The sequence below is a fragment of the Gavialis gangeticus genome, unplaced genomic scaffold (assembly GCF_001723915.1).
Source record: "Gavialis gangeticus isolate Ggan-Ray unplaced genomic scaffold, GavGan_comp1, whole genome shotgun sequence".
NCBI lineage: Eukaryota > Metazoa > Chordata > Crocodylia > Gavialidae > Gavialis > Gavialis gangeticus.
Genome location: NW_017728995.1, coordinates 37,104,774 through 37,121,550, shown reverse-complemented (window position 1 = coordinate 37,121,550; position 16,777 = coordinate 37,104,774). Strand labels below are relative to the sequence as shown.

General features: G+C 45.2%; 1 protein-coding gene across 13 annotated transcripts in view; it reads right to left on the bottom strand.

Annotated features, from left to right (window-relative positions):
• DLG1 (discs large MAGUK scaffold protein 1) overlaps nucleotides 1-16,777 on the bottom strand; it is a 317,929-nt gene that overhangs the window by 102,771 nt on the left and 198,381 nt on the right. For all 13 annotated transcript variants that reach the window (XM_019503520.1, XM_019503521.1, XM_019503527.1 and 10 more), the window contains 3 exons: nucleotides 14,981-15,107; nucleotides 7,368-7,524; nucleotides 4,994-5,096 (listed from right to left, as the gene is read on the bottom strand). In XM_019503520.1, the coding sequence (XP_019359065.1) occupies nucleotides 4,994-5,096; nucleotides 7,368-7,524; nucleotides 14,981-15,107 (387 nt within the window). The remainder of the gene's footprint in view (nucleotides 1-4,993; nucleotides 5,097-7,367; nucleotides 7,525-14,980; nucleotides 15,108-16,777) is intronic.

The window sequence follows — 16,777 nt, the reverse complement described above, 5'->3', positions numbered from 1 at the left end:
GTCCCTTCCGACCCTAAATCTATGAAACTATGAAACATGTACACAGTGCATGTGTGTACATCCTGAGAGCGCTGGTGCAACCCCTGACAGCAGTGTTCCTAGGCAGGGGGGCAGGCAAGAGTGCTAGTGCCCCCCCTAAGAGTGCCAGCCAGGGAGTGTGCCAGGAGAAGCGGCCTCCCCGCAATCGATGCTGACAACCCAGAAGTCCCGCAGACCCCCTTCTCCCCCCGGTCTGCGGGATCCGCTGGTCGCTGACTCTTGGGGGGGCAACTGCCCCCTGCCCCCGACTCAGAAGGCACCAGTCGCCCATGACCCTATGTCTTGGTTACCATAACATTTGTTTCTCTGGACTTGACAAATGTAATCTGGCTCCTTGCACATCCATCCAGAAAGCTGCTTCATGAAGTTCTCTTAGCCAGCTGATTTAACTCTGTTACCCATCTTTTTGTACCTGTCCACTGCTTTCCTATTTATTCACCTTCACCCCAAACAGAAGATCTTCGCCATCGTATCGTAATGGCCTATTCCTCTCTCACCACCTGTCATCCCTCATTCAGCATCAAGAGGTTAACCCCTACCTCCAAACAGCCCAGTGCCAGCCTTCAGCACCCACTCATTACATCTTCAAATGAATGATCTGTGCTTTCTCACAAGTTGCCCTCCTACTTGAGAGCAGGTCCCCAAACACGAGCAAAGTTACTTCACTCTTCTCCTTCCAAATGCTTCTTAACTCTCCCCTTTGCCAAGGTGCTGCCAAACACTTGAAAACGCTTAGGTTGCTGGTATGCCAAGACTCCTGCTGCCTTTGTCTCTGTGCCGAGGCAGCGGTCTTCTTGCACTCCCCTGCCCGCTGCCTGTCACAAAGAAAGAGAGGCAGTAGCAGTCAATTTGTCTCTGTGCTCCCCTGCCTGTCTGCACCTATCTGCTGTCTTCTGCCTCAGATGAAAACTCGAAGGCATTTTTGTTCTGTATTTCTACATGCATCTAGTACAAGGCAGTCCTGATCCATGACCAGGGCTCTTAGGCACTGTAACATCAAAAATACTGGTTATTTATGGTTTATTTCTATACTTATGTTTCTCAGATAACATGTACTAAATTAAGGGCTGAAGTAGGACTATAACCTTCAATTTGCAAAATGTCCAGGTTAGACAAAGGGAAGGTCCATATAAACACCTGGAAAGTTGTTACTTTCTAACATTTTGTGAATTGCTTTAAAATTATCCAGGTTTTACTCTAATTACATCACTTTAATGGTCAGTGTTTCTTTTATATTAGGACCTCGCATTAGCAGGAGACCAGTATATATTTCACGCACTCTGGAGATGTGCGTACAACACAAGTTGTACGTAATAAGGACAGACAGTAATTAGCGAGGCTGAGTCAAAGAAGTTCAGAACAGGCCAGAAAGACAGCCGTCACATTCTTCTGGCAGGGGGTTCCACACCACCCTTTCATTTCAAAGTCAGAAGAAAACTGTTTACTGTACTTGTTTTGAATAACAACTGTACTTACACCATTACGAATAGTATTTATTTAAAATAAACTACATTAAAACAACATAGAAAGAAGCTCAACAACATTCAATCATACTTAAACCTGATGATATTTTTGTCTGGCAGGAGTATTTTTAACAGAACTTTCGTTCTACTCCTGGAATACTTTTAGGATCTGTTCTATGAACTGGTTTATCTGGATCACTCACAATTAGGCAGAATCAGACACACTAAACAGGAGAATAATGGAAGCTTGGAAATTGTATTTTAAAGAATGTTTTCAGTTACAGTGAACGTGGCAACATGTCAATCTTCCTGCCCACTCTTAGTAGTAGAAAAATTACAGCTGCATATCTTAAACTGAACACAGAAAAAGCACTTAATGTGTAAATACTTGAATCTCTTTGATTACTGCTGCTTTCAGGGGAGTTTTACAAGGAGTGCATGGCAAGCTACTCCAGATCCCTACACATGGAAGAATTTTAGAAATACACACATCAAATGGATATTATTTCAAGAGAAAAGGATTCAACTGTGTTATGTAACTACATACACAAAATGATGGTCAACACAAAACTAAGGCTCAACAGTATTCCAGATATACATGCACACATGGGGTAAACAGCAACCTAAGTGGAATACCACCAAATAAACTAGCACTTCTGCTTCATGAAGCATTTGCCAACAGTACAGTAGCCATAAAAATAATTACTTTTAAATTATTATAAAATATGTTAGTAGATATTCATCTTCCCACAAATTTTCAGAGTATCGATTAGTTGTTTTATCCAAAGAAGTGAGAAAAATATATTTAAATATTTTTTTACCATCAACACTGCTAATTGAATAAATCCATAGGTCTGACTAATGCACTGGACTATGAAAATATTTTGCACTTAGTAAGGAAAGAAACATTAAACTTTTTATTTAATTAATCCAAGAGAAATGATGTCAAGAACCTTTGTGAAAAATTATAGCTTACAGTTTTACAATAAAATACATCAAAATCTTCCTCTTTGCACCCTGATCCATCTTCTCAATTACACACTGATGCATCAAGCACCTGTGAACGTTTAATCAGATCACTTAGCCGTATTTCTTTTTTCAAGGAGGTCGCTCAGTAGAAGGACAAGACAATGGCAGTTTCTATGAACAGTTTAGCTGCTACATAATAAACACCTGACAACAACTCTGTGTTTACTAATACCATGCTAGCTTTGGTCTTGCTTAGAGCTGAGACGTATTTAGCCTTATCCACAAAGCTGATGCACTAACTCAGTAAAAGGAAGAGAAACAGGAAGAGTCCCTCTAGTTAATAAAAGGGCCATGCCCCAAGTCACTTAGAACTTCCAACCCACCGGCTTATTTTAAACAAGTTGGCCTTTGCAAGGAGGTAAATGACTGGGAAGATTCATACAACATTTTCCAGAAGAATGGGTATTTTCCTGAAACTTAACTTGACTTTGCCAGGATAATCTGATTTGCACATGAGTAAATTACAAGGCAGTAAGCAATTGCTACCATACCCACTTCTGAAGATTCTGTTTCTAGTTTAATCTGATTCTTTTCATTCTGCACAGGTCTTCAAGCCCTTTGGCAGGTTGAGTGCATATTTTTACCTCAATTTAGCTGTACACAACTAAACGACAGCACAACATTCTTTGGCGATGCCACAGTTCACTACTCAGTTCACCACTTATTCTTGTTTTGGAAGAAGCACAGACCTACGTCTGCATCTCAAGAGCTGAAACACTAAATGGAACTTGCTAATTGAAATACCGCTATAAGAAAAAAACAGGAATGTCGATTGTGAAGAAGCAGCACTGTTTAATAGATCAATGTGATGTAATAGGTCATTTTTTTCCCCTCTGGGAAGTAGAGCAGATAAAGCAGATCACCTTTCTGACTCTCAGGATCTCTTAACCCATTCTTCACCTACCCTGGCTATGGACACCCCATATTATGAAGTTTTTGTTGCTTTGCCTGAATAGGAGAATCTTCTACATTTGCACCCCTAATTAACATAAAACAGGTAACCATGGACCTCACAAGCAGCTACAATATGGTGATACAAGAACATAAGAAGTACCATACTGGGTCAGACCAATGATCCATCTAGTCCAGTATCCTGTTTCCCACAGTGGCAGAAGCAGATGCTGGAGGGAGAACGGTGAACTGGATAGATCACGGGTCGGCAGAGTGCCAAAAACACCTGCAACCTTGACTTGTAAGATGTTGGTGTGCCGGGGCAGATGGCGGGGGAGGCATGAGGGGCCCAATCCTTGTGGCAGCGCAGCCCCAGCCCCTTCTCCACTGTCCACCCCGAGGTGCACGTGCCAAGCAAAATGCCTTCGTATGCCACATTCTGGCACCCATGCTGAGGGTTGCTGACCCCTGGGATAGATCTAGTGTAATCTATCCCTTATTCCTTACCCTCCATTGCATCTATTATTATAGGTTTAGAGAAGCCAGAAGAACACAAGAAAAGCAATTCTGTCCAGTCTTGTTTGGAAGGCCAGATGAAAAACATGTCCTTTTTATGCTGAAACAAATGAACACTAATTTTAGGGAAATGTTCTTTTTCCCTTACACCTGCTATTTTTAAGCGCAATATATATGATACTGGACTTTACCCATCCAAGTCAGAGAAGTTTATAACAAGCCAGCACTGTTGAGGAAAAAGGCAAGCAGAAGTACTAATGAAGTGTTAAAGTAGTATTTTTTTTCTTGGGGAAAAAACAAACATGATAAAAGTTACACTAGCTCACTAATGCCTCAGAAAAGTTGGTACTACAAGTTTGTTTTCTGATCTGATCATAGCCATCTGGTTTCTCAGCACCATCTTTGTGTGCAAGTCCAAGAAACTTATGACACTGAAAGCTGAACGAGGGTCACCCTCAGCATTAACTCTGCATCCAGATGCTACTGATGTGCCAAGTCATTAACAATTACCCTGTTACCAAAGTGATTTATCAAGATATAGCAGAACACCAAACCACTGTGCTCCAATCAACGGTGCACTGTTTCCTTTTACACCCTTTGAAAAGGGAAGGGGAGAGGCTGCTCCACAGCACACACCAAGTCTGCTTGCTCCCGCAAAACTCCTCACAGCAGCTGAGCGCAGGAGAGCTGTTCCCACTCCTTTCTGTAACGAGGGCAAAATAAGGCAGGGATGTTCAACTTCTGTTTGACCACCTGACTCACGGGGTCTGGAGAGGACTGTGAAATGGAGGCAATTCCAGTTAGTTCTAAGTTGCAAGTTTTATCTCAATGGTCAGGGTCATCATGAAACAGTTATGAATGTCACCGCACAAAAGGCACATCCTGATTGTCACTGGAACAAACATGAAATTACAGCCAGATTCTATGTTAACACCCACTGCATGGATCTCTCCCTTCCTGAAACAAGTGAAAAACTGACACCCATGAAAAAGCAACCTTTACAACTTTCAGTTACACACGTGGAACATGAATCTAGAGAGGAGTACTTCTCCTACCTTCTGGACGGTATTGTGCCACAATGGTTACGGCTTGGCCTGCATTCTTCAAGGCAGCTGCTGCTTGCTCGTGGGTTGCAGCTTTGAGATCAACACCATTAACCTGCAAGCAAAACAGAGTAATTTCTTTACTGAAGTAAAATTTCTTGTTCAGTGAAAATGTTCACAGAACATAGTGTACTCATGGGAGAAATTATATGATACAACCTAACCTTCGCTACACAAAATATTCCATTACAAGGGATTTTCCAACTCTGATATAAATTGCACATTATATATTCTTGAATTTAATATTTAATTAAGGCATATAGATCCATTCTCACACAGATATCTATCTATTTAGTGATGCAGGAGTAGTTCAAAACTTTAAAGGTTTTTTTTTAAATGAACTTATATGGATTGCACTTTGTTATATTTAACTGTCTTAGCATATGTAATGTTACCTGCTGTTAAAAAATGTTCCTACTATTTTCACAGAAAAACTGACGACATATAGCTTTGCACATCTACATTTGTCTTTCAGCTAGTTTACAAAGTTTTAACTGCTGGGAAAAACCATGTAGAAATAAATGGAATAGCGGGTATTTATCCAGTGTAGACAAAAACAATGTACAACTCAAAGGACTACTAAAGTTCAATATTTTTTCACGCACAACCTGCCTCCAAATGTAACATGCGCAGTATTTTGGGAAGGCCCCAAGAAGGAAAAAAGATCTTACCTTGGAGTACAGATAAGGACCTGAGGTCTGGGGCCCCAGGGGTTGGAGCCACACACTGGGCTGGGAGCTCAGGAGCCGCACCCTGGAGCTGGGGACCATATCCCTAGGCTGGATGTTTGGGGGCTGTGTGTCGGGGCCTGGTCTGGCTGAAGCAGAGCTGGGGGCTGTATGGCAGGCCCAATCTGGTTGCGGCAGCACTGGGGCCACACCTGATCTGGCCGCAGCGGGGCTGGGCTGCATGGCACGTTTACCCTGAGCGCTGACTCCAGAGTTGCACGGCAGGTCTGACTCAGCATATGGCTCTGCAGCCAGAGCCCAGGATCCAGCCACAGGCCAACCCCACATGCCAACACAATCTAGTGACTTTTTAATTTTATTTTGGGGTGATATACGGGAGGGAAGGTTCCCAGGGGAGCCACAGCAATTAATGCTGCCACTGCTCCCCCTCACCCCAGCTGCCCAGACCCATAAGAAGCTTTTCCTCGCATACAATGTGCTCTCTTATTTCCCACATCAGGTTTGGGGAAAAAATGAATGGATTATATGAAGAAGATTTAGCATCTCTTCTCTCACAGCACCACTATCTGTCTGGCTAACACTTCATTTCCTGTTACAGGCCTTGTGGACATATGCCAGTGCACTTACTGTAACGTGCTCTGTAATTATGTAAATGCATCTAGTGCCTGCTGAGATGGGGCTAATAAGTTACCCACTATATAAAATGCAATTAATATTTAAAATGCATTTTACTATTATGTGCTCTATTGGGTTTTGTGATGCGGAACTGCAATTCAATTTCCCTCTGGCATTTAGATTTGCATTGTATTTTTTTTTTTTTTTATTAGTCCTCACTATAATCCATTTAAATAAATTTTAGTTTGCTTACTTTCAGTGTCCATAATATCGCACGGATAAAATATAAATCCTGAAGTTGTGTTTGTATGTACAAACCAAGAACCTGTAGAAGATTATGCATCTAAAGAATGCAAATAAAAGATGTCTATGAACTGGAAACTACATATGGAGAAAATGCAGACTCTTTAATCTATTCCACATAGTTCCAAAAAGCTACCTTGGAGCACCTCAGTTGCAGACAACTACCCTGCAATCTGCTGCTAAGTCATCTTTCTTTTTTACATGGCTTCCATTACTGCAATATTTTCAAGCCCTACAGAAAATACCTCTGTGCACGTGCTTTAAAGACTGCAGCTGTGCAGGTCATTTGCTGAGAATCACACAGAGAACAGGTGCAGAAGCAAGGAACTATAGCCACATATGCTAGGTCCCAGCCCAGAGTCCAAACCACTGCTTCACCCTTCCTTTCTGGGTACCAGACAAAAACCTGCACGGTCTACTTACCCATCTTTACAGGAGCCAAATAATAAACTTTCTCCCTATTTTAAAACAGCAAATATAAAATAAAACATACAATGTGAAGTATATGAACTGTAGTGTGCATGATATGCCCTCAGCACCAAGATTTGGGGCTGAATCCAAATCTGATTAACATGAAGCATGATACTTAGTCCTAATTCCTGCTGTCTCCAATTCAGTCTAACTGCAGTGTAACTAAATTTTAGTGCAATGAGTCACGTAAACAACAGAGCAGGTCAGAAGAAGGAAAGGTAATCTTTCTTCAAAATCTTGACACTTACTGAAATGATACGGTCTCCTTTTCTGAGCTCCCCGCTCAGATCAGCAGGGCCTCCTGCTAGGATGAATGAAATAAAAATTCCTTCTCCATCTTCCCCTCCCACAATGTTGAAGCCAAGCCCTGTTGATCCTCGATGTAGGACAACTTTTCTAGGTTCCCTAAAAGGCAAAACAGAGAGTCACTTAACATGAATTATAGCCAAAAAAAGCAGATATACATATAGATAGATACAGATCTATCTATCTATCTATCTAGATAGATATAAGCCCTGACAAAATCTATACAGCAGAGGATCTTGGCTAGATATACAAAATGCCCAGGTTGTGTGGCAGGTACACCCTTACCTTAGTCTATACAGTGTACCTAGAGTTGAAACATTTTCTCAGCTAATTATTAGGATTTGATGTGCATTTCAAGTTTCACATCATCCTGCCCTTCTACTTCTACTCTTACATAATTAGTTTCACTTTTTCAATGATTAACAGCTACACACATGCAGCAGGGGCCACCGTGATAGATGCAGTGCACACAAGATTCCTGGCCTCAAAAGAGGTAGTAACTTAAGCATAAGGCAAGACATGACAGCTATATCCCAACAGTACAAGGAAACTAGGAAAAAACATGATAAGCGGAAAACAGTCTTCCTTATTGTCTCTTCTATATCCCCTATTCATCTTCACTTCTCTCACTGACTCAGCTGACTCCAAATCTTGCACTTCATCTTTTATTTCCTACATGTCTAGTTTACACTGTCGGCTTGCTCTTACAAAAAACATTTGCTCATAACCTTTTGTGAAGCACCTGTCTTGAGGGTGATTAAAAGGAAGAACGCGAAGTACTGGAAGAGGACAGATCTACGTTCTTCCTCACTCTGTCGTTACATCCTCCTGTGACCTAAGAGAAGTGTCTTCACATGTCACTCAATTCAGCTGCAAATTACAGATCTCACCTATCTAAAGGGGGCTGTGGGGCTTTGCTGATTTCATAGATTCACAGATTGTCAGGGGCTGGAAGGGACCGCGCAGATCATCGGGTCCAGCCCCCCCTGCTCTAGGCAGGAAGACAATGGGTTAGGTGACCCCAGTGCAGTGACTGTCTAGTCTCCTCCTGAAAACTTCCAGGTAGGCGACTGCACCACCTCTGGAGGGAGCTTATTGCACAGTTGGGACACCCTGACTGTGAAGGAGTTTTTCCTGGCATTAAGCCTGAAGCGGCCTTCCAGGAGTTTGTATCCGTTGGTCCTGGTCTTCCCCAGGGCAGTCCTCCAGCTGTGGTCTCACCAGTGTGGAGTACAGTGGGGGTCATTTGTAAGACACTAAGCTCCTGAAATGCAGATTCTAGATGAGCTTTATTAGGTGTTAGCCAGCATCCATTTCTTACCTTAAGGGAAAAAAAACCCTCAGCTGACAATATTCTTTTGTGTGTCAAATGATACTAATGAGAAGACAACAGAAATGCCTTTCTCCCAAACTGAGATCAAATGGGAGAGCCACTCCTCCGAACTTTAGAAAAAGGCAACGGTTTATGAGACTGTGTCTGGAATGGTACTGAGTTTGTCGCGGTATTGAGGCCTCTGTGACAGTGCATGGGATAATGCAGACGAGGTTCTGCGGTTCCTTTAAGTGTGCTATGCCTTTATCCAGCTGTATGCATTCAGCGTGAAGGGAAGGTGTGGGTTCAGATTCTGTCAGTGCTCTGTTAGCTTCAGGTGGCTACCGTGTCCGTTCAAAAGGCGTTAGGCTCTAAGGTGAGAACCTGGATATTTGCTCTGAAGGACTTGATCAGGAAGGCAAACAACATTCAAAGATATTTTGAGCCACTTTTGTATTGTATGAGCCATTACAAAAATTAAGACCCCCAACCCTGGGGGTCTTTAAGAGAAGGCTGGATGAACACCTCGCCAGGGTTGTTTGACCCCAATAATCTTTCCTGCCATGGCAGGGGGTCAGACTTGATGATCTTCCGACCCTACCAACTATGAAACTATGAAAACTATTTTTCTCCCTGCAACTAAATAAGTCAGACTAGGAAAAAGTAAAGCCTAGCCAATACTTTGCCAGATGAATTTCATTGCAGTGAAAATACTTTTGGTTGAGTTGTGAATACAATAAGGAGCAATTCAAGAACCCCGCTTACACATTCTGAGGACCCCCCCCTCCCTTCCTTTCCAAAGGAATTCAGCTGCAGTTACTCCAAATTAACTTCACATGACAATACAAAAACAAACATACTGCAGCAATTTTACAGTATTTTAGTGTGATTCAAAAGAGAAGGGGCAAAGAAGTGGAATAACAGAACATCATGCTATGAGCTAGAACCATTAGACAATATGTCTCTGCTTTTACCGAAGGGAAAACTGACTGCACTGCTATTACTAGATACAGAGGCAAGAGAATGGAGAATTTCAGTACAAGGGAAGACAGTCTCATATTTTAGGTGGAAAATGTCTGCATTGCATTGAAAAGATCACTAGAGTGCACTAAAGATCAGCCACTGATCATTTCCACTCCTCTCAAGATGTCCATTTACATGAGAAGCCAAAAGCAGCTGAACTTTATAAACAGAGGTTTGCTTTTCATTCTTGTGTTTCTCGCTTTCATTCCAGGGACGCAGAGCCTCTAAAGCAGGTGCTGCTCCTTACCAAGATCCTTCACCAACTTGCTGCTGTGCTGCTCAGGCACCCGCCACTGCCAGAGTTCCCATCCTTCCAGAGAACTCTTGTTATGGCTTGATATGGGGTATTGCTATGAAGGCAGGGAAATGCCTGTGCGCCTTGCTAGTTCAGACTTGAAGAATGAAACTGGCAGTCAATTTCTATAATGTGCTGCAGAAGGAAAAATAAAACAAAAAACCTTTTCTCCTTTAAGAGAAAAGAGCCAAAGTGTAGTTAAAGGACCATGAAGAATTAGGGAAAATTTTTTTTTTGAAAACAGCCAAACTTAATTTTCTGTATGCATGTTAGAGAAAATCCTCACTGGTGCATTTTGCTGGTGCAGTATGTCTAGAAAGTCATCAAGCACGGACAACTTGAAATGAAGAGGGACAGAGAGGAAAGCATGCTCTAGAGTCCTAAAGCCCTCACGGAGAACACCCTGCCAGCTACCCTTTATCCAATTCAGATGTCTCCATAAACTGCAGCTGTGGCAGCACGGCTCTGGGGAAGGGGCCTTCTCTGGGTAGGCCACTCAGGCCATTTAGGGCTCTACAGGTCAGAGCCAACACCTTCATCTCCACCCAGACACCAGTGGCCAGCCAGGGCAGTCCCTATAGCAGTTGGTATCCATGCACCCTCCATGAAAAGCTGAGCTCTGGGGGTGAGTGAGCTGCTCCCCAGGATCAGTCTCAAAAAGGGCAATAGCCACAAGCAAAGGGTAATTAGTCCAGAGTGTGGAAAAAACTCCCTGCAGAGGTGGTGCAGTCACCTACCCTGGAGGTTTTCAAGAGGAGACTGGGCAGTCACTGCGCTGGGGTCACCTAACCTCAGTTGTCCTCCTGCCTAGAGCAGGGGGGCTGGACGCGATGATCTGCAAGGTCCCTTCCAGCCCCTGACAATCTATGAATCTACGAACAGATCCATGTCAGGCTGGCACAGCCTTATAGAGGCACATTACAAGAGTCTAAATCTGATATAATAAAAGGGTGGAACAGCGACAAGGTTCAAGCTCAAAAGAGAATCACAACCTCTTGGCAGGCAAGGGAGGTATAAAACCGACTGGATTCCTGCAGTAACTGGGTTGCACAGCAGCAGGGGAGGGGGTGTCAAACCGCTGCTTCATAGGCAATGGTGGGCATGCCTCCTCTACACAAAGGACTGCTCTTACACCCGTCTTCTCATTTCATTGCTTCTCTCAGTCCATCTCCAGCTTGGTCTTACCTAGCTCACTCACATTTATGACAAAACCTTGAGTAGAATCTTTCTCTTGCACTGAACTGCATCCAGGCTGGATAAATTACAGAGTTAGGAGTCACTAGTACACAGGAACAAAGTATAACCCTCCATGTAGACATTCCAGCCACAAAAGCCGTCCCACCAGGTCTCTGTGATGCCACATGCTGCAGCTTCCTGCTTCTCCTGTTTATTTCCCCGCACTTCTTGCACGTGTATGCATATATCGGATGTATTTCGCATTTTGACCTACTTGCTTCCCTTTTGCACTGCTTCTTCCTGCCCTGCGACTCTCTGGCCATTTCTCTCAGTTAAGTTGCTTCTCTGGTCCTTTCCCCTCTGGACTGTTTGCTCTACTGCTGGAAGGTTTTATCTACCACCCACCATGACACCTACTTTAAAGCCCTCCTTACTAAGTTGCCCAGATGACACCCAAAGATGCTCTTCCCAGTTTTGGTCCGACGGATCCCATCTCTTGATAGCAGTCCTCCTTCCTAAAACACCCACCCACTGTCAAAATCTGAAGCCTTCATGTCTACATCACCATCTCAGCCATGTGTTTACTTCAAGGATACGATGGTCCTTGCCTGGATCCTTGCTTTCCATGGGAAGAATCCATGAGAACACCACTTGTGCTCCAAGCTCCTTACCCTCCCTACCAAGAGCCTCAAAGTCATCTCTGATCTGCTCGGTATCACTGGTTCGTGTGTGGACCAGCAGGAAAGAGAAATGGTCTGAAGGATGGATAAGCTTGTTGCTCTCTTTGTGACATCCTGAATTTGGGCTCCAGGCAGAGAGCACACCTCCCAAGACCCCAAATCCAAACAAATTAATGCCTCTGTTTCCCACAGAAGGCGGTCACCAACTACCACCACTCCTCTTTCTTTTTCGTCCAGCGGTCCTAGAGCCCCTGCCCCTGGGGCCTTGCACTTCCCGCTCTCTGGATTGCCGAGTCCTCTGCAGCTTGCTTGCAGATGTCCTCTCCTCTGCTTTTTCCTCAACTGTTTCACTGCAGTGCCGAAAGTGGTTGCTGACTTCAATCCATTCCTCTTCGACTGCATTAGCAATGGCTTCTGAGCAAGCAACATAGAGCCTGGCCTCTCTGAGAGGCGCACACAGTCTTCACAAAAAAATGGACCCAGTACTTCCCCATCAGTTTCCGCCAGCCAGGAAGGATGTGGATTCCAAGTACAGGTTGTGAGATGAGTGCCCTTTGGCCCACCACTATCTCAGTGAGCACCACAGGCTGGACTTTTAGCAGAAAAGATAAGCCTCTTGTTCTCCCCCAAGCCCTTGTTCCAGCACCACAGAAACAGAGTGCTTACCCTGCATCTAATCGATCTTGTTCATAAAATTATATGCAAAAAGGACTCAGGCCAGAAAATGAGTTAAGACAGTCAGCATTTACCGGATTACCAAACCTTTGCCGGGCAACCAACCTGCTATCAGGCATTGTGGATACTATGAAGGAAAAAGAAATTCTCTTTGTCTGCTCCATAGAAAACAAGTATAAAACTCTGGTGCAGGCTTCAGCCTCTCCTTGAGATTCCCCCACTGGACCATTAGCTGCCACCTCGCATTTCATTTGTTACAGGTCATGCGTCAGCTGAGGGGACTTTCATAGATTGTCAGGGGCTAGAAGGGACCGCGCAGATCATCGGGTTCAGCCCCCCTGCTCTACGCAGGAAGACAACTGGGGTTAGGTGACCACAGTGTGCTGACTGTCCAGTCTCCTCTTGAAAACCTCCAGGGTAGGCAACTGCACCACCGCTGGAGGGAGTTTATTCCACAGTCGGGACACCCTGACTGGGAAGGAGTTTTTCCTGGCAGTAAGCCTGAAGTGGCCTTCCAGGAGTTTGTACCCATTGGTCCTGGTCTTCCCCAAGGGTGCCCTAGTGAACAGCTGTTTACCGAGCACTTGATGCACTCCTCTGATATAGCAGTAAGCCGCTATCAAGTCCTCTCTCAACCTTCTCTTCTGTAGGCTAAAGAGGCCCAGGTCCCTGTCTCTCCTCGCAGGGCTTGTCTTGCAAGTCCTTGATTATATGGGTGCCTCTTCTCTGGACTCGCTCAAGTTTTTCCACGTCCTGGTTGAAGTGCAATGCCCAGAACTGGATGCAGTACTTTAACTGCGGTCTCACCAGTGCAGAGTACAGCGGGAGGATCACTTCCTTAGTCTTACACGAGATGCAACGGTTGCTGCATGCCAGCATGTTGTTTGCCTTGCTGACCACTGCATTGCACTGACGGCTCATATTCATGCAATGGTCAATCACCGGAGGACGAAGAGCCAGGACCATACCTACAGGCTGGGGAACTCCCTTCTCATCAGGGCAGAGGCAGAAAAGGATCTTGGAGTCATCATTGATGCCAAGATGAATATGGGCCGGCAGTGTGGGGATGCAGTCAGGGAGGCCAACTGCACCTTGCCGTGCATCCGCAGACGCATCTTGAGCAGGTCCAGGGAGGTGGTCCTCCCCCTCTATGCGGCACTGGTCAGGCCGCAGTTGGAGTACTGCGTCCAGTTCTGGGCGCCACACTTTAGGAGGGATGTGGACAACATGGAGAGGGTCCAGGAGGGCCCCCTGCATGATCGGGGGCAGCAGGGCAGGCCCTACAAGGAGAGGCTACAGGACCTGAACCTGTTCAGCCTCCACAAGAGAAGGCTGAGGGGGGATCTAGTGGCCATTTACAAACTAGTCAGGGGAGACCAGCAGGCACTGGGGGAGTCCCTGTTCCCCCGAGCACTGCCAGGAGTGACCAGGAATAACGGTCACAAGCTGGCAGAGGGGAGATTCAGATTAGACATCAGGAGGCGCGACTTCACTGTCAAGGCAGCTAGGATCTGGGACCAACTTCCAAGAGAAGTAGTGCTGGCTTCTACCCTGGGGGTCTTTAAGAGGAGGCTAGATGAACACCTTGCTGGGGTCGTTTGACCCCAGTATTTTTTCCTGCCAAGGCAGGGGGTCAGACTTGATGATCTGCTCAGGTCCCTTCCGACCCTACTAACTATGAAACTACTCCTAGGTCCCTTTTGGCTGTGGTGCAAGTCAAGCTGTCACTTACAAGCCTGTATGTATGTTGAGGGTTGTTTGCCCCCAGATGGAGCACCTTACACTTGAAAGTGTTAAACTTCATCTGGTTCTGGTCTGCCCAGTTCTCCAGCCTTTCCAGGTCTGCCTCTATCTGCAACCTATCTTCTGGCGTGGCCACACTGCCCCATAACTTGGTGCTGTTTGCAAACTTGGCCAGCAAGCTTTTCACTCCCTCATCCAAACCATTGATAAAGATGTTGAAAGCACCAGTCCAAGCATGGACCCCTGAGGGAATGCTGGTTGTCATTCAGGATCTTACCTTCCATAAGTGTATCGCGCATAGATTCTTTAATGAGCTTTTCCAGGATGTTCCCTGGGATGGAGGTTAGGCTGCCTGGCCTATTTTTGCCTGGATCCAACTATAGTTGCCTCAACTTGTGGGGAAAGGAACAGGCACAGACACCAGGTGGGACAACTTCACCAGAACTGGAGTTAAGAGAATACTGCAATCTCCTACCAAATCCCTGAGGAAGTATAACACCATTTGGACCATTTACACATGGTCTCTTAGATTTCCTGGTTACTGTTTCTGAACTGATCAATGTATTGTTGTTGTGCAGCATTACTGTGGGAAAGCTGATTCAAGTCTCTAACCCAATGTAGAATTAAAGTATGGATTGAACAGCTCCTTACCTTGTAATCTCGTCATCTCCAAGCATCCCCTTTGGAACTGGGGAATATCTCCCTGGGCATGCTGGTGGCAGTGACTGCCCCAGGTAGGCAGGAGGACTGATATGGTTATCCACTGGCTGAGAATAAGCTTAAAACAAAAGAAGAAAATATTCAGGGGTTAAGTCATTTGCAAATACCTGAATAAATATATCATACGGAGTAATTTGTTTTACAGGCAAGCACATTCCTTCAAGTCTAACAGTGCACTTAAAATGTCACAGATGTGGAACACGACACCGAAGTGTGACGCAAGCGAGTAACTCGCTTTGAATCTTAACACCAATTTCCCAGGTTCCCTACCCAGACAGTTAGCAAAGAATATACTATTTTAAAGTTGTTTCATTATAAGTAAGACATTTTTCTTATTATTAAGTAATAGGCATTGTGATTGGAAGTGCTAATTAAGTAAGAGACAGGAATTGGCATTTTTGTTAAGTGGCCCTAAGTTTATTAAACCTGAGATCTCTTACGACATACCTCCCCTGGCAGCAGGGGAAACAGGAGGTAAGATCAAGGCTCTTGCTGCCTCATGCCTTTTAAGTGCCTGGCTCCAAAAAACTTCATGGAAACATAAGAATTGCTATGTACTGGGCGCTAAGGCGCAGGGTTGCCAGCCCAGATGTGGCAAGTTCCAGGCTGCAGCAGAAGCGCTCATGGCACGGCCTTGTCAAAGTCCAATGCAAGTGCAAATTCTGCTGAATACCTTGTCACACGAGGACATGAAAAAGGAAAGGAAAGGAAGGCCGGTTTATGTCTGTTAGTTCCTTTAGGTCCTTCCTAAGCTAGTGCTATATCTTACCAGGAAGGAGGCCTTGCTGGGAAGACCCCCAGGGACCGCAGTTTCCCATCCCTGGTCTGATCCTGTTTCTGGGTAGAGTTTCACTGGGCAGTATCCACCAGCTCCTTGGATTCATTCAGGGGCCAGCAGGCACTCTCCAGCAAGCTCTGCTCAGTGTGCCCCCTTGATGCACTAATTATAAACCTCTGACCTTCACTCCCATCCCTGTTATGTTTTCAGTTGTCCCAAGCAATTACTTGGTACCTTTCCAGCAGCCTCCCTGTTTAAAGGAGGCTAATAGTTTATTTGGTGGGCACTGCTCCACAATTCTTCTAAGGCAACAAATAGGTCTGTCACACGGGCAGTGTGCATCTGCTGGAAGGGAGCATGAACAGGGTTTGACCAGGGGGGTTTTCACACATGGGGTGGGTGAACTGGAGCACCCCTCACCTGCGGGGGAGGGGCTCCAAAACACCTGCCCCACCCTCCAGGGGGGAGGAACTGAGACCCCCCCCACAACTGAATGCTCCCTTCCCCCCTGCCCCACCCTCAGGGGGCGGGGAACAGACTGAGACCCCCCAGACTGAACGCTCCCTTCCCCCCTCCCATTCTGAAAACAGCAAAAGGCTAGCAGGCAGAGCAGACAAAAGTTACACAAAATGCTACACTTTGAAATGTCTTCACCTGATGCCTCCTGAAATGAGGGGTCAGATTTTTATCTGACTGGCTGTTTTTGAAGCTGTCTGCAGGTGTGCACTTGTGTTCGGTCACAGCTATAAACTGATTTCTGCAGCCAGATCAGGTGAAAATTGTCACTTCTGTGTGCATCCCTAAAGTTTACATTTTGTGAGTCATTAAGGGTGTATATGGAAGTGTTCTGGGCACGTTTTACAGCTTTGCCATTTAAAACAGTTTTTATAGCACTATTATATACAGCACTCTTGAATATGACAGAAGTGCTGCGTTTGGGGGGGGGGGGG